At 40.5% G+C, this 24606-nt stretch overlaps 1 protein-coding gene across 10 annotated transcripts in view; it reads right to left on the minus strand.

Annotated features, from left to right (window-relative positions):
- ankrd26 (ankyrin repeat domain containing 26) overlaps nt 1–24606 on the minus strand; it is a 45287-nt gene that overhangs the window by 17281 nt on the left and 3400 nt on the right. For 5 of the 10 annotated variants that reach the window (XR_003674393.1, XM_028451721.1, XM_028451719.1 and 2 more), the window contains exons 3-29: nt 22318–22432; nt 22044–22217; nt 20337–20443; nt 20115–20252; nt 16505–16659; nt 16378–16404; nt 16114–16150; nt 15960–16029; nt 15829–15877; nt 15563–15741; nt 13343–13472; nt 12374–12435; nt 12202–12298; nt 11889–11993; nt 8991–9070; nt 8848–8917; nt 8713–8760; nt 8210–8410; nt 8039–8113; nt 7735–7805; nt 6338–7048; nt 4980–5125; nt 4570–4761; nt 2844–2874; nt 2595–2736; nt 697–910; nt 377–560 (exon numbers count right to left, since the gene is read on the minus strand). Coding sequence is in view for 9 of the 10 variants with exons in the window: in XM_028451721.1 (XP_028307522.1) it covers nt 377–560; nt 697–910; nt 2595–2736; nt 2844–2874; nt 4570–4761; nt 4980–5125; nt 6338–7048; nt 7735–7805; nt 8039–8113; nt 8210–8410; nt 8713–8760; nt 8848–8917; nt 8991–9070; nt 11889–11993; nt 12202–12298; nt 12374–12435; nt 13343–13472; nt 15563–15741; nt 15829–15877; nt 15960–16029; nt 16114–16150; nt 16378–16404; nt 16505–16659; nt 20115–20252; nt 20337–20443; nt 22044–22217; nt 22318–22432 (3610 nt within the window). In the remaining variant the exon portion in view is untranslated. Of the gene's footprint in view, nt 1–376; nt 561–696; nt 911–2594; nt 2737–2843; nt 2875–4569; nt 4762–4979; nt 5126–6337; nt 7049–7734; nt 7806–8038; nt 8114–8209; nt 8411–8712; nt 8761–8847; nt 8918–8990; nt 9071–11888; nt 11994–12201; nt 12299–12373; nt 12436–13342; nt 13473–15562; nt 15742–15828; nt 15878–15959; nt 16030–16113; nt 16151–16377; nt 16405–16504; nt 16660–20114; nt 20253–20336; nt 20466–22043; nt 22218–22317; nt 22433–24606 lie in introns of those variants that run through there. The other 5 variants (XM_028451722.1, XM_028451723.1, XM_028451726.1 and 2 more) reach the window with 5 other exon arrangements.

Genomic DNA, 24606 nt, shown 5'->3' on the forward strand with positions numbered 1-24606 from the left:
CTTGACTGGGTGAAACTTAAAAGATTTCACTTTTTTTATTCCTAGTTCTGCAAAAGATGTTTATTAAGTTTGAAGTACAAAATTCTAACCTCAATTAATAATTTTTTAAACTCTAACAGTAGTAATATGTCTTACTTGGTCTCTGCATTTCATGCTTCAAGTGTTTGAGTGATCACACAATATTGGTGCACCACAGCAATCCTGACACTAAAAGTCACAATAGTTCATTCAGAACTACAAAACTGAGAAAATCATCTTATTTCAACCCAGATTTTGCAAATTGGGAAAACTCAAGAGTCTGCTTTAAGCACAATGACAGGACTAACTATGGCATAATGTCATTTTTAGATGGTCAGTGTTTCCAACCCAGGAGTACCTGTTTCATGTTGTTGAGTAGTGTTCTCATCTCCAGCTCATGGTTCCTGAGCGTCAGCTCCACATTCTGTCTCTCCTGAACCTCCAGCTGATGCTGCTCCTCCATCCTTCTCAACTTGTCCTGGCAGGTGTTGTACATCATGGTGGCATTGCGGCGATTCTCCTGTTCCTGTTTCAGATGAAACCTGCATCCAGTAACAGAAAGGTACAAAAAATAAATAACAAACGTTAAAGTTTAATTTGGCCAACATAATCAAACATTCAAAGAACATAATGAAATAAACTGAAACTCAGGAAATACAAGAAGGGATAATTTCTCACTTGAGGTTTGTCACTTCAGTCTGTAATTCCAGCTGATTGCGCTCTAAGGCAGACTTTATGTCATGGATGTTTTCCAAAGAGCTCTTCAACTCGGCCTTTTCTGATTCCAGCTGCCTGACCTTGTTCACCTCATACTCACAGCGACTCCTTGTCTTTTGGTTGGAGCGTTCATATTCATAGAACATATTCTGCAGCTTCACTTTGGTTCTTGGCTCTGTTGAACAGAACAATGTATCTTAATGAGATTGATTGCTTTTATTTGTTTACATGTATACAACAATGCATTACATCACAGACAGGTTTGTGTGTGTATGTTAGTGATGCACCAAAATTCCAGCCACCGAAAATGGCCCAAAAGAGCATTTTCAGCCCAAACACTTTTCTCATCGAAACAAGCAGACCGAAACAGGATGTTGTGATGACGCGAGCAAACAACACAGCCAGTGCGCACTCTTGTATGGAAATGTGCCAACTTGTCCATGAACTCACGATTTTGACGACTACTACTAAGGTGTAATATTTAGTTTATCATTCGGTATCTAGAGGTCCCACAACTACTGAAGACGATATTTTTGTTTTTCAGATAAAAACATAAGGGCCGATTTACTGAATGTATATGCCTGTAAGGACGTGCAAAAAACATCACTAGGTTGGTTTAAACCAATGTGAACCGTCGCTGAGTGTTCCGTCTGAGCGTGCACCACACAATAACAGACTGGAGGCAGTTCTCACCTCCTGGATAATGACCAGAAGCCGGAGGTACAATAAATGAGTAAAAAATAACATTAGTACGTCTTTAGGTCCATTTCAGTCACAGCACTTTAATTTATATTTGCTTTGTAGCCTACATAAATGAACAAATTTAATGTATTCACTAAAATAAATGTGTTTGTGCACTCATCAGCTCAGAGCAGTGACTTGAAATTTAATTTCACACTTTTTCCATCTTGAATGTAAAAAATGTGCAATAAAATAAGGTGGACTGAACCAGGTCTACATGCGCAATGATTTACACTGCAACAGTAAATGAAGCTCAGCAGGCGAGGAATATAGCGGCCTCTAAAGAACTTAGGGATTGTGTCCTCAATTTGAGATCTTAGTAAATCTGCCCTATAGTGTAGGCCTCATAGATAAATAAACTGAAGATCATTTGCTAAAAAAATGAAGTAAAAGGTTGAAATGACTGATTACTGCTTGTTTTAATAACCACTAAACTAATTGGCATTGTCAGAAAAATGTCATGCATTGCATTGTGCGATGAGGAGATCTGTAGACGGATGCATAGAAGTGTTTTTACTTCATTTTTACTGTGATTTCTTGTGTTTCTTCACCAAACAAGGAGGACACTATTGACACCATTTATGTTCTAGTTTGTTCCTGGGATACCCCGTGATATTACCTCACTCCACTAAACATTCATTTTCGGCCAGATTCGGCTCTTTCCATGTAAGCTCCAAAATAACCATCCACAGTTGTTTTGCTACAATTTTCAGTCCGTGAAAATACCAGAAATGCATTGAGAAGTCACTTTGGAAGAGTTTTTTTGGAAAGAAAACCCCAGAATTAACGGTAAGAATGAAGAACTCCACTTCTCACAATGCGCAAAACTTTGTCATTGTCACAAAAGAGTGTTTCCAGCAGCGTTAATCAAGCTTGCTTGTGCAACTGCCGTTTAAACAATGAAACATCATGTTTTCAATAACTATAATTTGACATAAAGTAACTATGGCTGGAAACAAAGCAACCTTCTAGGTTTACAAGGGAATTTTAAGCCAACTTTAAAAAAAAAAACATGTCATAAAGGCCCTATTAATGCTCTGATTGAAAACATTATTTGTCGTTTCTGCAGACAGATTTATAGTAAATTTAAAAAAAATAGTTATGTAATGTATCACAACCTAAATCAGGTAAATCCAGCTTCTGAATGAGAAGAGATGCATTATGGTAGCCTGATGTTGGTGACTCGATGTCATCTGTGGCTGTGTCTGATGACTGAGTGAGTTCATCAAAGTCTTCAGCCAGATCCACTTCCTCTGTTTTCTGAGTATGAAAAACCACGAAAACCATTACTATTCACTTTATTATTTGAGCTTATACAAACAGCCTTACCAGGCCTTTAAAACACTCACATACAGACAAGCATTTACCTGCATTTTATGTCGTTCTCTGGCTGGTAACCTAAATCCATAAAGACACGACACAAAGGGCTCATTAAAAAAGCACAAGAAGAGAAGATTAAATTATAAAAATATAATGAGGTGTAATGTCTTTTGACAGTGGTTAGTCCATCCATCCGCCAACCTGCTTGCTCCTTTTCAGGGTAGCGGGGGTTTGCTGGTGCCTATCTCCAGCTTTCTTTGGGTGCTAGGCAGGGATACACCCTGGACAGGACACCGGTCCATCACAGGGTGACACACAGAGACAGGCAACCAAAGAGAGGAAGTACCCAGAAAAAATCCACGCAGGTACAAGTGGTACATGCAAACTCCACACAGAAAGGACACAAGTGTCCACCCCAGGGCTTAAATAGAAGACATATTATATAGTTATGTTGGCCACTAAAGGTCATTATCTTTATTTTAACCTGTCAGTGTGTGGAGGACGAGGTTTGTAGGCATTTTTAACCTTGTAAAGCACTTTGAGCTGAATTGAAAGGGTTTTCATCATAGCTTCTCATTTTCCTGCTCTCGTTTTAACACTGTGTGGACTACAAAAAGATTATAAAAACATTTAATCTTTATTGCCAGTATTCTTCCATCAGATCGGCCTAATTTGATTGATTTTTCAAAGTAGATATCTCAATTTAACCTAATATTTTCAAGCTTAAATTGTGTCTCTGCAATGTTCGGCTGAATTTCAGAGAGTCTGAGTCTTAAATTGTTTTGCACGCAGAGTCTTGACCTGTATTTTGTTTTCATGTTTGTCAAAGTTGGAAATCCACTTTCACACAAGTACGTGGTAGCAAAGAGCATCCAGCACTTTCAGATAGTGCAAAGCAAAGTAGCTCTTGTCATACTGTACTTGTGCTTTTTGATGGGATTGTTTCTCTGTCACCACTAGATGGTAGTCTTACAGTGGCAATGTGTAATTTGTGGCAATGCATGGAGGCTGCTGCTCTATTTATGTATAGTGTCCAGTGTTGTCAAGCTGTTTTACTTTTTTTTTTTTCACGAACCACCTAAGACAATTGTGCCCCTGGGGGTACCCATACCCCACTTTGGGAACCATGGCCCTCATTCAATTCCAATAAGATTCAAACTTATTCTAGAAAAACACAAAACATTTCACCCAACTTCATCCCCCAATTTAAAAAGTTTGGATTTACGTCAAATACCAGAATAGTGTGTCAGGCCGACTACCACAAAGCTTATCCACACCTTTATGTACTCCCATTCTCCTCCTCATTAAGGTACAACTGTAGACATGATTGATCACAATGCTCTAATGTTTTTATTTATTTATTTTTAAACTCAGTTAGTGGTTATGCTTATTTTTTCAAAGGCAAATGGAGGCCACCATGAAATGTTGCACCAATAAAGAAGAGCGGTCTGTTGTTGAAAACTGCCGAGCTCCTGTCATGTGCTTCAATCAGGAAAATCTAGAAGAGGATGTTAGTACAATGTGTGAGTGGAAGTTGCTGTGAAAAATTCACCTATATCCAGGAAGTAGTGGCCCTGGGAGAAAGATGGAAAATTACAACCTATTTTTTTCCATGCACCAATGTCTTGGGTTATTATTGAGTTATTAAAGAATTAACAATTATCTTTGAAGATTTTACATCATAAACATTAGTTCCAATGTCATCATCGGCATCCAGTTTTAGCACTTGGGTTAGTACAGAAATAGCAATTTCATGCACCGCGGCATAGATACCTTCCTTCATCGTCCGAAACATCACTTAAAGTGCTATCGTCAAACACAGGGAAGGGGTCTCCGTTAACATGTGTGCTGGTCAGAGGGGCTCTGAGCCTCTGCAGCTGCAACATCATCTGTACAGCCTCCTTTTCCTGTTTGGTGCTACTGCTGTTCTGATGCACAGGGAGATGCAACAGGGGCACGGCAGCGCTACGAAGAGCATAAGACCTGGCAGTCAAAGAGCGGTCACATTTCCATGCTGGGATTTTAAATGCAGTGCAGAGGACAGACATTCAATTATTTAATAGGTTCAAGAGGAGACAAAACACTTTCTGCTGAATGATATAAATGTATTTCTAATAACTTCACACAAGTGAAGGACGAGTATCTTCACTTTATGTTGTATACAATCCCACAAAAAAGCATACCTCTTTGCAGCCATTGGCTGCTCTTGTTGATGAACTTCCTCACCCACCGGACATCCTGACCTGATCTCAGATTTTTGGCCATCGACTCCTTCCGTATTGGATGTTTGCAGCATCTCGACTGTGGTAATTGGTGTCTTTTCCTCAGGCTGAAAAGAAAAAAGCTTACATTTAATGAGAGGACTAGAGAGAAGTCAGGGCCGTCCTTTTGAGACGCATTTTGGAGCCAGTACTTGTAGACGTTGTCATGCATAATTCAGTGCTGCCCTTCTTTTTAGAGACCTAACACCTGAGTGCAATCACTCTCTTTGACAATATTTTCACGTGTATACTACGTGCAGCAGGATTTTAAATATTAATATATAAACATTCTAAAACAAATTAAGTAAAAAAAAAACATATTTTCAAAAGTTTAATTGATTAGATAGGCACATGATTTGCAAAACATATCACTAACACATTGGACAGTTTCAAAATGTTATTTTTATCCATGTGAAATTTATTGGCATGGCTTAATTGAGATAAAACAAAACTGTATCTGGCTCCTTAAAACAAGAGTAACAGTGGGTATGTTTGAAAATATTCAGGTATTGTTGGTAATTTGATGTCCTTTATATTATTGCAAGAGTTTAACTTAATCCTTTGCTTTAGGATCCTTAAGAACCTGTTGGTAGCCACCCTTTCCTACAGTAATAAGTTAATTGAGTCCATACTCAAAAACTCTTTCTGAGCTGCCGTTTGATTGTGAACCAAAAGGCCAAAATGTTGATATGATTATCAGGCAATGTCTTTTCTTTCACTCCAAACACTTCAAAAAGGCTGGCAAGCAAACTCTTTATCATTTGGAATAAGTAAGATAAAAAAGCAGGCATTACAAAACAAATAAGGAAACTATCATTTAACTGTAAGATTAGCACTGCACTTCTTTGAAGGAAAAGAAGGCTGTGAAAATGTCTTATTAAATTGTTACTATAAACTTGTTATTAGAGTAACAGATGCACAACATTCATGCATGATGAAACCTGCCTCACTAGTAAACAGTGTTACAGGTTCATCTGAAGATAGCACATGGTAAATTCTATTTTACATTTGATAAAAAAAAGTTGAAATGACACAGATGTACAGAAACATGCAAGATAACTGCTCCAACTTAAATAAATTGAGAGGAAACACAAAAAAATCCAACAAACGGGAAAAGGTCTTTAAGGACGTCCAGTTCAAGCTTGAGAAAGAAAAAAATAAAATAAAAATGAAACAAGTGGAAGAGAATTGAAAACACTCTAGACTAGGAGACGGGCGACCATTCTCTACCTCTGTCTGACGCTGGGCCTTTCTTCAAAGACAACCTTCAGCATCCCTACCTCATGTTTAAACCTTTCCATGTCCTCCTCCAGTTCTTCATTAGACACACCAGAAACAGGTGGCGAGCTTTGGCGTTGTAAGGGATGCAGCGAAGACTGCTGGGTATCATGATCTACTGGGTTAAGATTGCTCTTCTCGGCTTCACTTGAAGAAACTGTTGACCCGACCAGATCTGAGTCCAAGGCGGTTTTGTTCAAATCTTTGGCGCTGTCTGTGATCAGGCTAGCTGCCTGATGAGCTGGTTGCTTTGAGTCCTGGATCTTGTCTTCAGAGAATGAATTATCTGATGATTCAGAGTCCTCCAGGCCAGACTCTCTCTGCTCAGGTATGCTGAGAAGAACAGTGCTCCTCGCTCTGGCTATAGGACGCACAATCACTTCATCATCTTCATCACTTGACTCTTCTTCAGCAGAGGTGGATCCAGCGGTAACTTCTTCTAAGATATTCTCTGGTAGGGGTCTTGAAGTGGGCAGCTGTCTAAACTTCTCTTTTAACTCACCAGCAACGTTACTGAAGGTAGACTTCATCTCCCGTTTCTCTACCTCCACCCAAAGCTTTTCATAACGTTTTTCCCACTGGACTTCAGACATGTCTTTGTTCTCCTCAGCAGAGCACTGACCCTGAAGATCCTCCTTTCCATGGCTGTCACAGCCAACAGGGCCAGAGGCATTCACCTCTAAACCAGATCTACCTACTGCGTCATCTTTCCTCTGTGATGTATGAGTGGACACGGAAAGCACAAAACAAAAATACAAAAATCGTTTTGACATCAACATGAAATAAACACAACTGTAACAATTAAACAAAAACAGGACTGAGGACTAGAACATGTACATTTACATGAATCCACCCATCAGTCACAATGAACAGAATGGCCCTTTTTTGGTGACCTAAAGCACAGCAAAGGTACCCTGCCTTTCTTTTCCAAGAACACACCTTCTGACCTCACCTTGATTGATTTACACAACTTGGCCAAGTGTGCCGTGCGGACTGCGCTGTGCACTCAAAATAGAGCCCAATGTGTGTTACATGAAAAGGAACAGTAGGTTGCATTGTATGGGTGGTTAAGCCTGGGTCTGAAAACGCTGTGCTACATGTTTGGACATTGTAACTACCCAGAGTAATATGTGACAGTATATTGAAGTAGGGAAACCTAAATGTGCCGGACATTAAACCACTAGGACTTAAGGTCCAAGTAGTTTGTTTTTACATATAAATCAATCAGACAAAAACAGTTCTAAGCTGTTTCCATTAGATTTGTGTAACCTCAATGACTGCTAGCTTTCAGTGGATCCAAAATTAGGATTTATTTAGTGAAAGACCCAAAAACCAAAAATTTTAATTCAAACATATGTGCAAATTTTGGATTACAATTTTTTATTTCAGGAATTCTCACCTTTTGTTTCAGTTGGTCATCTTCTGAGCTGCTTGTGCTGTGCTTTGCCTTAAGTGGGATTTCAGGAGAACCTGGAAAAAATACACAGCTAATAAAGACACAGCTATGTGCTCCATCACAGAAAAACAGCAAAAACTATTCAACTGGATTACCATTTACATATTTCATGCTGCCAAAATTGTGGTTTTCCATGCTGTCAATGAAAAATCTAATCAAAACAATGTTTTTACTTGTTTTAGCAAGTAAACATATCTTGCAATATTCAGGGTTACATTACACATTTCAAAGGACTAGTGATCCCTACTTGTTGGTAATTCAGCAACTGTCTGATCATCATTTGGAGACACTTTAGTAGAAGTAATCTTGTCCCAGTCTGGTTCTGTAGAAATAGATTATTTTAAGTTTAATTGTGTCTTTGTTGAAGATGCAGCAACCACATTTTAAAATTAGGAACACAGGTTTGAGTCTTCTTTACCTTCTTCCTTCTGAGCGTCCACCTTCCTTGTGCGAGGTACTGGCACAGGGCTGATGCTCTGCTGAGGACTGTATTCTTTATCCTGTTCTTTCACAGGACCACCGGAACCTTCTAGAAAGTCCTCGTGTCCGGGTGATGTCATTCTGCGACCTGGCAGAGTCCTCCTGCTTGTAGTGCTGGCTGAGTCCCAGTCTGATGCATCTGTGTATTCATTACAAGACAACAGCTCCGTTCTTCGTGCATGCTCTGTTCTCGTAAAGGATGACTTTTTACTGGGTTCTAGTCAACTAATAGCTCTAAGAAGATACTTTAGTTACTAAAGACTACAAGCAAACCAAATTGGTCTGCTTAGTTATTTTTACTGACCGGCTTTCCGAGCTTCAACAGGTGTGACATAAAAGAATGAATAGAAGAGTCAAACATGTATATAAAAGAATGTAGGGGGATTTTAAAAACTTTTATTTAGTTTACAGAGCTAAACATAAAATAAAGGCATATCCCACCTTCCAGATCATCAGCGTCACCCAGTCCAAGCTCTTCCATAAATTCCTCTGTTAATTCCAAAAAAGTAATGATGGATGATAAACACAAATCCTTTTCTTTTGGAGTTTGCATTTGCTTTGTCTTTCTTGAATCACCTGATTTTTGTTCTCCATCCTCCTGAAGTTTGCTCAGAACACTAAGTGCCTGCCATTTTGTCTTTTCGGCCTATAGAAAACAAATATGCTTTTTACACAAAGGACATTTGCTTTATCTATTGTACTGATCCTCAAGAACATACCTCTTTCTCCCTCTGGTTTTCTTCACATTGACCAAGTTTCACACTGTCAGCTCTAATTGGGTCTTCACTACTGGCTCCATCTGAAGATGAAAAAAAAAATCATAAAAAGCCAATCAAACATTTAAACGAGTAGACATTATCTGGCTAAAGCCGAGTTTACCACATCTATCTCGCATTTTCATGCAGATGAGCAAAACGTGCACAAGCAGCAATCCCTGTGTGTTAAGGCTCTCAGTGACTGACCTCCCTTGGTATTATTTTTCATTTAGATGTTTCACTTCTGAAACAAGTCACTTCTTCATTCCTGGGACCATCTTTTTTTTTTTAAATTTTTTCAAATATAAAACATTGCATAGGGTCCACGCCATAAGTGTATGAGCGCCAAAAATGCTGAAAATTGCATACACCAACATCTTTTTTTACTGATTTATTCAAGCACGTTTGTAGACACTTTCATTTTGGCCACATGTAGTAGCATCACTAAAAAAGCAAGTTAGTGACAGCACGTCATCACTGCTGTACTGTAAATAGTGTGAGTGCCACAGAAAAACATGTGGAAGAGGTGAAGAAAAAGGCATCCAGGATTCATACTACACCATATACGCTCATCACAACTACACGTAAAACAAAAAAGGATTTCCCACTGATGTCTGAGAAAGTGAGGGAAGTCCAGTGGCTTCAGAGAAACAAGCCATCTTTATCAAATAGAATTGACCTTTTTCCATCATCCAATATCTTTTCAGATGTCCTAGGAAACATTCACATCTTTGATCAAACAACACAAACTGAGTTGTCAACTTACTCCAACAACCTGTTGAAAAAAAGAATCTCACAACAGGTCCATCAATAGTTTCAAGGTAATTCCTGCTCTAATCAGTCCAGAATTGAAGGAACCAAAGGTGAAACATCAAATAATCATTCAAATTGGTCTGCAAACCATTAAAATTAAGTTAGAGAAATTCCACTGATGGTACATGCTCAGGCCTTTGTCAGTAGGAGTGTGACGATATCTCAATACGGCGATATATCTCGATCTTTTTCGCACGATCGATTATCGACTAAGTATTTTTTTTTTTTTTTTTTTCAAGATCTTTTCTGCTTTTTCACTGAATTGTCCAGGTAGGTCTTCACAGAAATGTTGTCACTGTTTGTTGAAGGAACCAATATATTGTTTACTAGAATATTGCACTATACTGGTGTCACTGGTAAGAAAGACCCTATTTTTTTGTTTACAGAAATCACTATTGGAGATACTTATTCATTTACATTGGTATGTTGACACTTATTTACAGAAATGTTGCACTAAAATAGTGTCACTGTTCATAGGAGACTTTTTCAATTTATTGTCTTTCAGAGATATAAAATAAAAATTGTATTTTTACACTTGATCTTTTTTTTTCTTGTTATATCATAAATGATCATAGATTGATTTCTGACCAATATATCGATAATCGCATCGTCATATCGTGAGATAACCGTTATTGTGAGCTTTGTATCGTGTATCGTATTGTGAGGTACCCAGATGCTCCCACCTCTATTTGTCAGTCTATGGATATATCAAGCAGCAGATAAAACTGAATATTTGAACAATGAAGATTTGAATGTGATGTTAGAGCAGCTCTGGTCTGCCGTGGTCAGTGTACATCCAAAGTGTTAATGGAAGGAGGAGCATTGAACGGGTGACATGGCCAATTGATATGGAGTGAAGGATGGCATGTGTGGTTTCATTAAACAAAGAAGCTGCTGGGGAAGGTAATGATGCTTCTGCTAGACCGGGGATGAAATGGTTTTAAATGGAACGAGTCAATCTTGGGGTCAATTATAATTCAAATTGTATAAATGATGATTAATTACAGACTAAATACAATCGGAATTGAAATGAATTTATTGAAATAGTTGTAATTGAGTTCATATCATTGACTTTGTAATTGTAAGTGACATGAAATTTCAATGAAAATTGCCAATTACAATTCAATTACATGCAAAAATTGGGAAATATCTTGGTAAGCCCTTCTACAGTATACTTCCATCTATTTTCTGACTGTCTTGCTCCTATTTTCAGGTTCTGTTGCATATCTCCAGCTTTCAATCTTGGTAATTTAAGTTAATTTTTTTGTTAATAATTAAAGTCATATATTTGGATGTGCCTGGAAAGAGATTATGGGGCCTAATTGAGTAAGGATTTGAAAAAAAATTTGAGAAAACTGATGTGTTAAGCTCTCAAAGTTAAATAAATTATATTATTATTTACTGTATATTATTACAGTGATGCCAACAGATGAGCTTTTTAGCCATTATTTTTAGGGCCTGGTTGTAGAGAGGTGAAATGCGGTTATAGATAGGGATGCTTGAGCCCAAACTGTCATAAAAAGGAAAATCATAATATATATATACAGCAATATCACATTTACTCTTTTGTTTCACATTAGGCACAAAATAATAAATATAATCTAGCTTATTTCAGGTTCAGTAATTGTAAGAAAAGGTAATTGATCTTTAGTAAATTAGAGTGTAATTGTAATTGACTTTCAGAAGAAAAACATAATTGTAATTGGGAGATGCCGGTTACTGAAATTGTAATTAAAATGTAGATAATTGAAAACTTGATTGTGATTGGAAAATGCAATTAACCCTAAGCCTGGATAGAGCATCCCTTTAAGGCAGAGGATGCTACTCACTACAAAGTCAAAACGGTCCAGGACCTTGAGTGACTTCATAATAAAGCAGCACACAATATGAATCAGGTAATCCTAATGCCATGGCTGAATGAAATGAGTGGTTAAAAAGACTTAAAGTCATTTAGTATTAAGGGTAGCAGGCGGTGGAGGTGCAGTGTGCAGTGCATGCACCCTCTCATGCTGTTTTAAGGGCCTATGCGATACAGTAAGACAGTCGTACCGGTCCCCTGGCTGTAGCCTGGCCTGCCTACATCCCTCCGAGGCTCTGACATTTCCATTCTACTGACTGTATCCAGTCTTAGAAAAGAGGGAATGTAAAGCAAGTCTACAAAAGAAATGTGACATGGTTTTAAAAAGTATTATGACTTTGATCAAGACACTACATACTGTGTATTAACGTTAAGTCTTAACAGTTTAGGACCAGTGTCCTGTGTGCAGTGATCACCATTTTTTGCAGCACAAAATGTTGCCTGGAATGAATGAACTATAGCAATAAAAGAAAAAAAGAAAAAACACACACAAGGTAAACTTACTTTCTTTAATCTCATCCCTAACAGTGGCCTTTTCTTGATCCTGGGTTACCAAACGTGGATGTTCTTTAGGTGGTAGAAGCAACTCCTCAGACGGGACCTAAAAAGAAGTCAGTTTCTCATCATGTGGCCCATGGTTAAACATATTCGATGCTTTAGAGTTTTCATTCTGTACCTCAGAGTCCCAGGAATCCTGCTCATCCTCATGCTTGTCCAGACCCAGCTCTGACCGAAAGTCTGTCAGACAGATTACAATAAATGGAGTAACAGAAAATCAAAGGACCATGTGGACCGTACAAAGTAAACAAACAGTGGCCTGAAGCTTTTGTCAGCTGACTGTAAGACAGGAGAACAGTTGCTTTAGAAACCTGAACAATTAAACACCAAAGCAATGTAAAATGCTTCAAAAAATAATCCAAAGACGACAAAGCATCTCTCCCCCTCAAGAAAAAATAATTAACAAAGATAGAAAGATATACAATAAAATTATTGGGAATTCAATTCAAAAGAATTGCTACATTGTCCCACGGGATATATTTAAGGAATATAAACCAAAAAGGCTTCAATGACTATAAAATACAGGTTTTTGGACTGAGGAAAGACCTTAAACTTTCCTCTCTGCTAATTTTTTGTTCCACTCTCCTGCAGCAGTTTGTGTGTCAAGGAAATGATGCCTTCACCAGGGAAGCCTCAAATGCTCCAGGAATGGGTGGACCAAAGACAGAGGTTCCAGTTTCATTTTTATTTTCAAAGAATTTTTAGTTCTTACATTCCTAATTTTTCTGTCATTTTGGTTAATATTTCCAAGTCAACCCATGGTCGTTTTTTTTTTTCATTTTGTTAGTCATGGCATAATTGAAAATAAAAGAACACAACTGTATTTTATCACGTATTGTCATATTTTGATACATTTTGATAATTGATTTTTACCCGATAAATTATACCCAATAAAAAGTACACGGCGATAGTGATGATGTTACTAATTTTAGTGATAACATTCTAGGGTTAATAGTCTAAAAAGCCTGGCAATTTTCTAAAAATGATCTCACTTAGCATTTGTAAAGTGTTAATTGTTTGTGTGACAGAGAAAGTCAGTGCTTCCATTTTCCTGCTTATTGTCCACTGTAATAAAACCGTGTCTTACCTCTCCTCTTATCTGTAGAGACTTCAGCATCAGCAGCAGGTGAACAGGCTTCCAGGACTCCGTCATTCTCCACAGGCTGATCGTCTTCATCCATTAGGTCATCATCCTCATCCTGAGAGGAATTGCTTTTCTGTAAGATTAAAAAGTTTTTAAAATCATTCTCTCTGACATCTTTCACTCTTTGCTCAAAGACAACACCTCTAATAAACCTAAAACCACTCGTCTGTTAGAGTGTGATGAAGGAACTAGAAACTAAATCTCCCATTCTACATAAATGATTCTTTTTACCTCCACGTCTGTCTCATCATGTGAGTCTAAATAAACATCATCAATGTCAGTCTGAGGCAACGCTTCATCATATCCTGTGTTGATGGTTGAGTCGCTGTGTGGACCATCATTGGTTGGTGGAATGGGAAACATCTTTGGTTCTTCCTCATATTCATCAGATAAAGCTCTGGGTTGGCTGAAGGTAGCCTTTTCAGAATCAAGCTGAAAATAAGCAGTTAATTTGGCTTGGGGCTCATGTTCATCCAGATGTCCATCAATGTCATCGACCACATGTGGCGTTGTAACAGAGGCACTAACAAAGTCGTAGTGCAGCCTTTGATCCTTGCTGTCAGAGTCCTTGCTGGCTTCATCATCATCATCATCGTCACTCTGATCTCTTCCCAAAGCCCGCTGCGTTTCTTCTCCGGGCTGGTTTTCCTTTACATCCACACACTGAGCAACATCGAGACTTTCATTCTCCTCAGCATCATTTCCAGCTGCCTTCTCTTTAATGTAATTTTCTATTGGGCTCGTTGGCATTTGTAAACTGCTTAGAGTGGATTGTAGAGTGACGGGAACACCATGGTCGGTAACTCCAGGCTTTTCAGACTCGTCACTTTGATCGATATCATCCCAACTGTTATTGTCTTCTTCATTGTCTGAGTCAAAGGCTCTGTGCATTTGTGAAGCCTGTCTCACTGTTTCCTTGTTCTCAGTCTCTGGTGATCCTACTGGTAAGGCTACATTGGACTGGTTTTTGGTATCTGTTTGCTGTTCAACACTTTCCTTTGCTGCTGGAGAGTTTTCGCATTTTATACTTGGGCTCATTTTAATTTGGTTTTGATTTTCAGATGAATCCCAATCAGATTCATCCATGTTTATTGGAACTTCAGCAAATCTGCGTGAACATGGCTTTGAAAGCCCTGGTAATGGAGAGTCCCATGGAGAGTCAGAATGAGCTTCAGTTTTCAGAGGTGAGCTGATTTTGGGATGTAATACTGTTGTTTCTGGAAGGTAATGTGTTTCCTTATCCATACATTTTGGATCATTGTTGCGTTCACTCTCTTTGGCTGAATCTCCATCGCTCCCGTCTAAGGAAGAGCCCCATGAGGACCTGCGCTTTCCTCCTGTGATGCTCTTTATTTGTGATCCATCATTAGACAAACTATCAGTTTTTTCTGTAACAATGTTGAAAAACAAAGCTCCTTGATTAACTGGCAGAGCGCTGCAATCAGGTTCCTCATCACTGTTGTTCCACTCCAGCTCACCATCATGTTTAAAGCTCAATGGGAGGTCTTCGTTCTCCATTTCTCCTTCATACTCCTCCTGCAGCTTGCTCGGTATGGAAGTTTCTCCACATTTCCTGGGACTCTCCCTGCCAAGGCTCTCATCATCATCAGAAAACTTAGACTCAACACGAATGGCAGACACCACATAGTCCTCCTTGATATCTAAAGTAGCTGGCAGTGTAAAGCTGGCTGGTGCAGCAGCAAGGATGAGAATGTCCTGGTTTGGAGGCTCTGCTTGTGCACATTTATCAGGTTGTGCTGACTCAGCAGTGCTGATCAGAACAGTCGCCACACCGTCAGTCTCATCCTCCCCTGAACCATTCCCCTCTTCAATCTCTTCCCTGTCCTCTTCTTCACTATCGTCATCATCATCCTCTTCCTCCCCATTACTATCATCATCTTCCGCCTCTTCTTCTTCCACCTCTTCTTCCACTTCTTCTTCTTCTTCTTCTTCATCATTCTCCTCCTCCTCCTCTTCCTCTTCGTCCTCAGAGTCATCAGCTGATGAGCTTTCCTCTGGAGAGCCTGACCTTGTTTTACTGCTCGATGGCAGCTCTAAGCCTGTGTGTTGCTCAGGTGAGCAGTCTGCTTGGGTTACAAATGGAAAAAAGAGGAAAAAGCCATCAGACATGCATCTTAAAAAAGCTTCAGGACAAGTATTTACCTGAGTGCACAATGGTAGAGGAGTGGAGGCCATCTGAGGCTCTTTGGAAGGTAAAGGATCAGGAGAGGGATCTACTGGGAGCAGTTTTAATGAGGGGGAGGCCTTTGCTTGGGACGGGATTCTCAAGATTCTAGTTTCACTCTCCTGCTCAGATTCTGAGCTGTCGTGTAGAGCAGCAGCTACGGAGCAGGGAAGGTTTCAGGGTTACTGCACACTATGCAGAGACACTGGTGAGGGGGGACAAACAACTGAGAGAATGTGGATACCTTCTGCTTTACTGGAGATCATTTTGCTGAGGTTGACTTTTAGTTGTTTCTGGAAATCAGAAAACAAAACAGGTCACAAATATGTTTGGGAAAAGGGATTTTATGAGTAAAATAAGAACTAATTCATCAACCTTTTCAACTAAAACAGACTCATCGTCATCATCTGATGAAAGCCATTCATCTGCTGCACTTTTCGAAACTCTGTAAAGAGAACAGTGGAGCTTAACATAAACAAATTATATTCATTTTGGAAACTGCAAAAAAAAAAGCCTTATTTCAGCTCACCGACTGAGGGACTGTGACTGAGAATCCTCCTCATAATCTGCAGAGACACATATGTATAAATTAATCTCATCTTAACCAATATGAAAATGTAGAAATAAAAAAATAAACTAACAAACATTGATGTCTGCAGACAAAGCCAAATCACAAAGCAACAGAACATTGAAAGCAGGAAAAAAAAAAAATCGGGAAAACTGATCAGCCATCCGCACTCAAACTCTAAAAGCATAATTTTCCTCATTAAGACCATCCCAATCGCAGCTATACCTCTCTCTGCTTCATTTGCTTTATGCTCTATATCCCGTCAAGGGGTTATGCATGAGGAATAAATGATACAGTTTCAGTCAATGATGAACTAACAGTATATGAAACATGGGCAATGAAAACATCCTACCGTCTTTGTCAGCTGCTGGTCCTCCCAAAGAGAAACCAGCTTCGACATCTTGTGAGGATGTGCCCGTTACTTTCTTCTTCTTGCACTGACCTTGATTTGACAAGGACGCCCTGTCCGTCCTCCGTGTGCCATGTTCAATGATGAGGTGGGAGCATCTGCATGAGGACAGGACACACACCATCACAGAAACAACTAAAGTCAACCAAACTGCAAAGGAAAGATTAAACCGTAAATTAAATGAGGTTTCTGTGCTCACTTCGATTCAAATACAGAAATTCTAGAAGTGTGCCAATCCATCTATTATTATTATGTAATAAATGTTCAAAATTTATTTTTTTCATAATAACAAAATGACAGGAACACGGCCGCTGCACATGGAAGGAAAGTTAAAGTCGCGTATGCAGCCCAGACACCTGAAGGAATGGACCAGGTATAGCGTGAGATTTAGTCATCTGTAGGGGTGTGACAATACACTCAGCTCACAAGACACGATATTGGGTTCATGAGGACGAGACGGAATTTTAAGTAAAATACAATGACAAAATAAATGACTGGACCAACAGACTTTTATTTAACCGAGTTCCACAAGCATTTTAAAATGTTATAACTCTTTACATGCATGATGTAAGCATCAGCTTTTAATAAAATTCTTCCACAAATTGAAACTAAAACTAAAATGTAAAAAATTTAAATAAAATAATATATTTCTTTCATTTTTTCAAGTGCAAACAATAATATGAGCAAAACCAACCTGACCAAGTATGTCATTAACAACATGCTGCAACGACAGCCATGTTCTTTTAACTGTTAATAAACTTCTTCCACAAATTAAAACTAGAACTAAAATCTACTCCTCCTCGTCTTCTTTTCCTTCTCCTGCTTTAGGTTCTGGCAAGATAAACGTAGCAAAGGCACATTACTGACCCCACAGGTCAAAAACACCGGTAGAAGATTGGATAGCTCACAAAAAACTTGAAAAAAAAAAAAAAAAAAAGGGAGCAGGGAGGAGAGACTCAAGATAGGAAATAAAAAGGGTGGGGAAGAATAGATTGTTATACAGTGAGGGTGAGATGTGAAGTTGTAGAATATATTGTGCTTATTATGTTGTGTAATCAAGCCAGTATAGTGACAAGTGTGAAGCTTAGCTATAATGGTGGTGGCTGTGGACAGGGGGAATGAGTGAGTGGTAGTACCTAGAGGTATTTGGGATTAACGTGTCTAAAGTTAAGCCCAGTATGAGTTTTATCCCACATCCCAAGGCGTGCCAGTGCATCGTATACCAGTATATGTGCAAAAACTGTTACCGCAAAACCAGGAACTGCCCCGGGCCTGCAGATGCAGCCAGGCCAGCAGAAAGATTGGGGGCCAGGGAGCCCCAGGCCACCCCCCCATGGCCGAGCAACCCCCCAGACACCCCCAAGATCCCAGGCCGAGAGGCAGCCACCGCCCCCCCCACACACATCCAAAGAAGCCCCAAGCAGCCGAGCACCCAGCGCATCCCGCCACCGACTCCAACCCCAGCATCCCGCCCCCCCACCCACCGCCCAAGACCCCAGCAGAGGAGCCAAGGCCCACGCCCAGCAGACGGCCAGAGCAGCGCCAAACGGGCAGCCGGCGGGCGCCCGCCGGCGGGCCCAGAGCCAGCTGGGACCGGAATGGAAGCAGCACCGAGAGCAGCGCCCCCAGGGACGGCGACCACGCCCACAGTCGCCGAGGGGATGCTGCAAGTTGCCCTGCCGGCCCCCAGGCGCACCGACCAAGCACCCCAGAGCGCGCCAGATCGCCTTTCCTTGATGCCGCCTGCGCGATGAGCCCCCCCCACCCCCCACCAAAGGGCCCAGCCACACTGCAGAGCCCGGCTCACAGGGCACCGCCCAAGCCGGGGCCACCCGGCGCCGCACCCGCAGGCATGGCAGGGCGCGGCCCGCACCACCCACCCCGGAAGACCATCCGCCAGGACCGGCCCAGCCAGCCGGCCAGACCCGCGGGACCCCAGGGGCACCACCGCAGAACAGGGAACCCCCAAGGGCGAGCCCCCGGGCCAAGCCCACAGCCCACTAACAGGCCACAACCCAGCAAGACCGCACAGCCCCAGGCGGTGCAAGAACAGCAGCCCAGGCCCCGCCCCCCACTGGACAGCGCAAGCGACGGGGAAATGCCCCCCCCGGCGCAAGACCGACCGGCGGCCGCCACCGCGGGAGAGAGGCAACCCAACGGCACACAACCGATGCGGAGCCGCAGCCCCCAGCCAAAGGCACAGAACTCACCCACCCGCCAGCCCGCAGATAGCAGGACAGACCTACCAAGCGGCCGATACCGACCTCAATCATCGGAACAGCTAGAGCCGCCCCTCAGCAAAGAGCACCACTCCGGAGTGCCAAGCAACCCCGCCCCAACCCCGGCGCAGACGCCAGCACCCCCCAGCGCGCCCACCCCCCACACCGGCGCGGCAGGCCGCCACGGACCACACGCCGCGAGGCGCGCCCCCAAGGCAACCAGGAGACCAGACAAGCACCATGCCCCACCTGTAGAGGAGGGGCACCCCCACGCCCCACCAGGCCGGCACCGCCCGGAGAGACCTCACAAAAAGAGCCCCCAGCAACACCCCTCCACGCCTCCCAGAGACCCACCGCCCCGCCACGCCTGACCGCACCCTCCTGATCCCCACACGGCGGCCCAGCCATCAACAGGCCCAAAGGTGTGAAGTTACCCACCACCCTGTTATGGTGCCTCTCCATTCCCCAATGGAAAGGCACTTCCCTATACCCTGAGTGAATGTATGTGTTTAGTGAATGTATGAAGTGCTACTAAATAAGGGTGGATCTAGCCTATGTGTATATATGTGTATATATGTGTATGTGGTGCAATAGCTCCAGAGGATGGAAGTGGTGCAGCCAGAGGTGGGAGTGCCACCCCCGTGCCATTACTTAGTAGCACAGGCGGCGGCCCCCTCCACCGTCAGCCCCACCATCCAGCCCCCCAAGGTTTGGGTATGTGAGTGTGGTGCAACAAGTGGGTGAGCCAGACCAGCTGGGAGTGTGTGATGTGAAGTGTCCATGTCGGAGGCCTGTCCGGTAGGAGCCCGGCCCGTCCGCATGGTGGCCACCGGGGAGGGTTGATGGCACAGACGGGCACGCGGCACTGCGGGCCACAGGGACGCGCCGAGCAGCACAACCGGAATTTATATACTGTAATTTTAAAGCTGCTTTGATTGTGCACAGCAAAATGTTTAGTTTCTTGTGGGATTTATGCAGCTTATTGAATATTTTGTTTGGAAGTCTTCACTTTTACTGAACAGGGTAACTTTTGTGTTGGTTCAAATTGAATTATCTGAATAAGATAATATTTTAATTATTTTAATATTGTTATATTAATTTATTTTGTCATGTGATTACTGTTGGACTTGGTGATTTGACATAAAAAAAATAATGGTGATACGATTATTTGGTTATTTTTTATTAATGGATACCGACACATAGTATAAGTATGAAATAGCCACAAAGTGAGGAAAAAAATAAAACCCTCAGTGAGGGGGGAGAGATACATAATCGTTAATCTAATAATTGTTGACTAATCGAATCGTAGCACCCTGAATCATAATCAAACTTACGGATGATGTCCATTCATTACAGCATAGTCATCAGCTGAATATCCACTGGCGTCTTTAAGCATGATGTCAGCATCAAACTGCAGCAGCAACCGCACCATCCTGATTTGTCCATTCCCAGCAGCGATCATTAATGAAGACCTACCAATCAAATCAATGGGAACACATTGAACGCAGGTAGCTTCAATAACTGGACAATAAAATAGATCATTATTTCATACTGACCTTTGACGTTGATCCGTAAGGTTTACTTTAGCAGCTTCTTTAAGGAGAAAATCAGCCATCTCGATGTGATCTTCACGAACTGCCACCATCAGGGGTGTGAAGCCCTCCTAACATGTAGACCAGACAAAACTTTATAACATATACAGGTGAATTAAGTTTGTGTTATTGTATTGTTGCTCATAGTAGAACCTGTACAGATGAAAAATCTGATGTCTATTCACACGGCTATGTTTTTTCCTCATTAAAAATGTTTTAATTTTGTAGATAAAACTGCTTCTCGAAAAAACTAATTTTCTTTAAACTGCTGTGTTGGATGTTTTGAATTGAATGCATGTTCTCAGCACAAATTGGGCCTTAGAAAGTACTAACAAGAAGCTTTACTCTTCCTTTTAAAGACAAACGTGACATGAACTGTATTGTCTTACGTAGTGTTACCAAAAAAACTGTAGCCCACTCAAAGCTACTGCAAACAATCATTTTTTTTTTAAATCAGATAACAGTGTAGGCCTCATAGATCCATAAATCAAAGATTAATTGCTTGGAAAAAAATGAGGTAAAAAGTGGAAATTGCCACTCAAACGTTTGCTTTTATCTCCACTGTAAACACTCTCTTACTGACATTGTCCGTAATAGTTCATGCATTGAATTATGGGATGTGGAGTCCCTTAGACGGATGCATAGAATTGTTTTTACTTCATTCTTATCGGGATTTCTTGTTTTTGCCCCCAAAAACATTGTCAAAGTGACTTCCTAACACATTTCTGATCTTTTCACAATCTGAAGATTCAGGTAAAATACATTAGTGGATATTTATTTTGGGGCTAATATGAAAAGATCAGAATCCAAGAACATTTTTATTCACTCTTGATGAGTGAGGTGATATCACGAAACAATTTACAACAAAAATGGTGTCAAGCCAATCGCTGTCCTTCTAGTCAGGCAAAGAAACACAAGAAATCACATTAAGAATGAAACAAAACTTATTCAATGCATCGTCTGTGGGACTCCACATCAATCAATCAATCAATCTTTATTTGTATAGCGCCAAATCATAACCAATGGTATCTCAAGGCACTTTACAGTAGAGCAGTCTTAAGGACAGACTCTTCATTTTATGGATACACACATATGCATATATACGTATATACACATACATATGTATCCCACACCCAACATGAATTCATCATGGCGGCAAGGAAAACCCCAATGCAATGCAAATCTTTTGACAACATTAATAAGAGTGTTTACAGTGGAGATCAAAACAAACTTCCCATTATCAATTATAGACTTTTAATCTTTTTTAAGCAAATGATCTTTGCTTTATTGATCTATGAAGCCTGCACCATATCTTTATCTGTTAAAAAAATATCATTTCATGCAGCTTTACTTGTCTTTTAAAGACACTGCAGATTGAAACAATCAGAGTTACACACATGCTGTGAACTACTTAACAGGGTGGTACACCCATAGATTAGATGACAATACGTGTTGGTGTTAAGTGGAAAAAGAACATTTCACTCCTTAAACTCACAGCTCATGAGACAATTTGGTTCAGTAATAAATTATGTCAGACTCTGATATGCATCTTATCAAAACTGCTGAAAAAATGTCCTTTAAAAAGCTGATTTGGTAATTATTTTTGCACATTTTAGGTTGTTTGTTCAGAGTCTAATAGTGTGTTGTGTTGTGAGAGAATGATGAGATCACCTTGTTTTGAGAATTGATTTCAGCATCATACTGCAGCAGCAGGACTGCAGTGGAGACAGATGGGATGTTGGCTGCTAAATGCAACGCTGTGTTGCCATTGATGTCCACCAGGTTGGGGTTAGCATGATTTTCTAGAAGTATGCTCACACAGCGCTCATGCTGGCACTGCACTGCCTGTTAAAGTAGAACATTAGCATAATATCAGAGACGAGGCCTGAGTCTGCTGATGTAAATAAGCATCACTCGCAGCTGCAGTGTAATCATCCAGGATTACCTTCATTAGGGCGGATCTGTTCTGATTGTCACACAAGTCGAGCTTGGCTTTGCTCTCCACAAGGAATTGCACCAGCTCAACATGACCATTAGCACAGGCGATGTGCAGTGCCGTCCTGTAGACATTCACAGACAATCATATTAAGAAAACATTAATCTGTGTAGATGCCATAGCTGTGCTGGTCCTCACTTGTAAACTGGGCAAACTGCACAGATGAAGGGACTCATTGGGGTAAGAGTGGGGCCTGGTTTTCCACCCCAATTTTTATTATTCCTCAGCATTCTTAGACAATTTAATGCATTTACTAATTCACTGTCTGTTTATTTATTTTTTTAATATCTCTGTCCTACCTAGGGCTGGGCGATATGAACCAAACTTCATATCTCAATATTTTTTCTGAAAATGGTGATATACGATATATATCTTGATATTTCTAACTCTATAAAGACAATTCTGGGTTAAATTTGCTAATGCAAAATGCCACACAGGCACATTTATTAAGGGGGGTAAAATTGACTTTTTCAAGATTTATATCATGTTACTATGTCATTCCCTCATTAAACACATGCCTGGAGTGTTGCCTTGGTTCATTCATGTATGTTTGAGTAATCTTTAAAAACCCTGACTGCATCAATTTTAGGTGTAAATACGCCCGAGTCCTCCTAGGAACGCCCTCACCTCCTAGAGATGCCTCGGACCTTTCGTCACCAGCCGAGTTACCACCCACCGCTCCACAGCAGAGCCCCTCCCCCTCCTATGTTCTCTTCCTTAGTTTAGCCCACAACACCCGCCTTGTCAGATTTAGCTTTTCATTTACTTATTTTAAATACTTTTGTAAGAAACCCATGGCTTATGTTGTCTGTACTCATTAATGTATGCATTAAAATAAAAATAAAAATGTTAATACAATTCGTACCCCTCCCCTGCTTCCAGCTCCATCAAAACAGCTGCAGTCACAGCAAACAGCTGAGAGATAACTGCGTGTTGATCTTTTTACTCTGCTCATTGTAGTAGCTACCAGCCATTTCAGATGACTGCTTTAAAACAAGAGATGATTTGAAAGTGGATTATTAGGTACAAGTTCTGTGTTGTGGCTAGTTTAGGGGAAGGTCTTTTTTAGGATGCACTGAGAAATCCATCTAACTGAGCTTTTCATGCTGTTCTGAGAAGTAGAAAAATCAGCAACTCCTAAAATTTAAATTTTAATACAAAGTAAGCTGTAAAATAAAAAAAATATATTGATACAGGCAATATTGTAATTTTCTATCTCGTCAAAATAGAAATCTTGGTATATATTGAGTCTCTTTATATTGCCCAGCCCTACCCTTTAATTGTTCTCCCTCCAATCCTCATCTGAATCACTTTGTGTGAAATATGGTGTGTATATAAACACAATTTATCTGTCTAAATGATTACAACAACTGTAAAACAGTGAAGAGTATTATTATGGAAGTAGCTCCTACATGAGATCAGAATGTAGCCATATTACATATACTGTACTATCAGTAATTTCATTGCTTTCTGTTCATTATTTTGTACAAAAAGTGTCTCATGGAAATTCTAGTCTTTAAATCTAAAAAGGTGACGAGTCATCCTTTGGGTACGTTTCACTTTTTATCAGGTGTTCTTCTTAACTCAGATACGGATATACACACACCTTGGAGGCACACACAATGGATAAATACATCACAAGTCTGATTGTGAGAACTTCAACAACTCTTTCAGCCTGTTTCATAAATTTGTAAAGAGCTTCACTTTACTTCTGACACATGTAGGAGTGAGTGGAAACATGACCTGACCTTAGCACATTAGTAAACAACAAAACTAGGAAGTGTAGAGTATGCATTACTTGAGAAAATTTGATTCTCCAGGAATGGGTCACTACAGACGTTTCATAAAATCTGGCAGCCAGTTTTAACATATAAAAACTCCTTACATATCCAACCTGACTGAGGAACTACTGAGCTGGGTTTTTTTCATTCTATGTTTTATATTAATAGCCCCCCCCCCCCCCCTTTTTTTTTGTTTATTTCCTTCCTTTCTCTATGTGTAAGTGGATATATATATATATATTTATTCATTCTCATAACAGTCCCCATGTGTTGATGCCTTATAATCTTCAATTGTTTTTTGGGGTTTTTTTTTTTTTGTCTTTTGTGTGAATGAGTGTAAATTTTTGTATCAAGTAAGTAAGTAAGTAAATAAATAAGTAAGCAAGTAAACTTTATTTATATAGCACTTTTCACAGACAGAGGTCACAAAGTGCTTGACAGTGAACACAGTGAAATT

Source organism: Gouania willdenowi, chromosome 6 (genome assembly GCF_900634775.1).
Source record: "Gouania willdenowi chromosome 6, fGouWil2.1, whole genome shotgun sequence".
NCBI lineage: Eukaryota > Metazoa > Chordata > Actinopteri > Blenniiformes > Gobiesocidae > Gouania > Gouania willdenowi.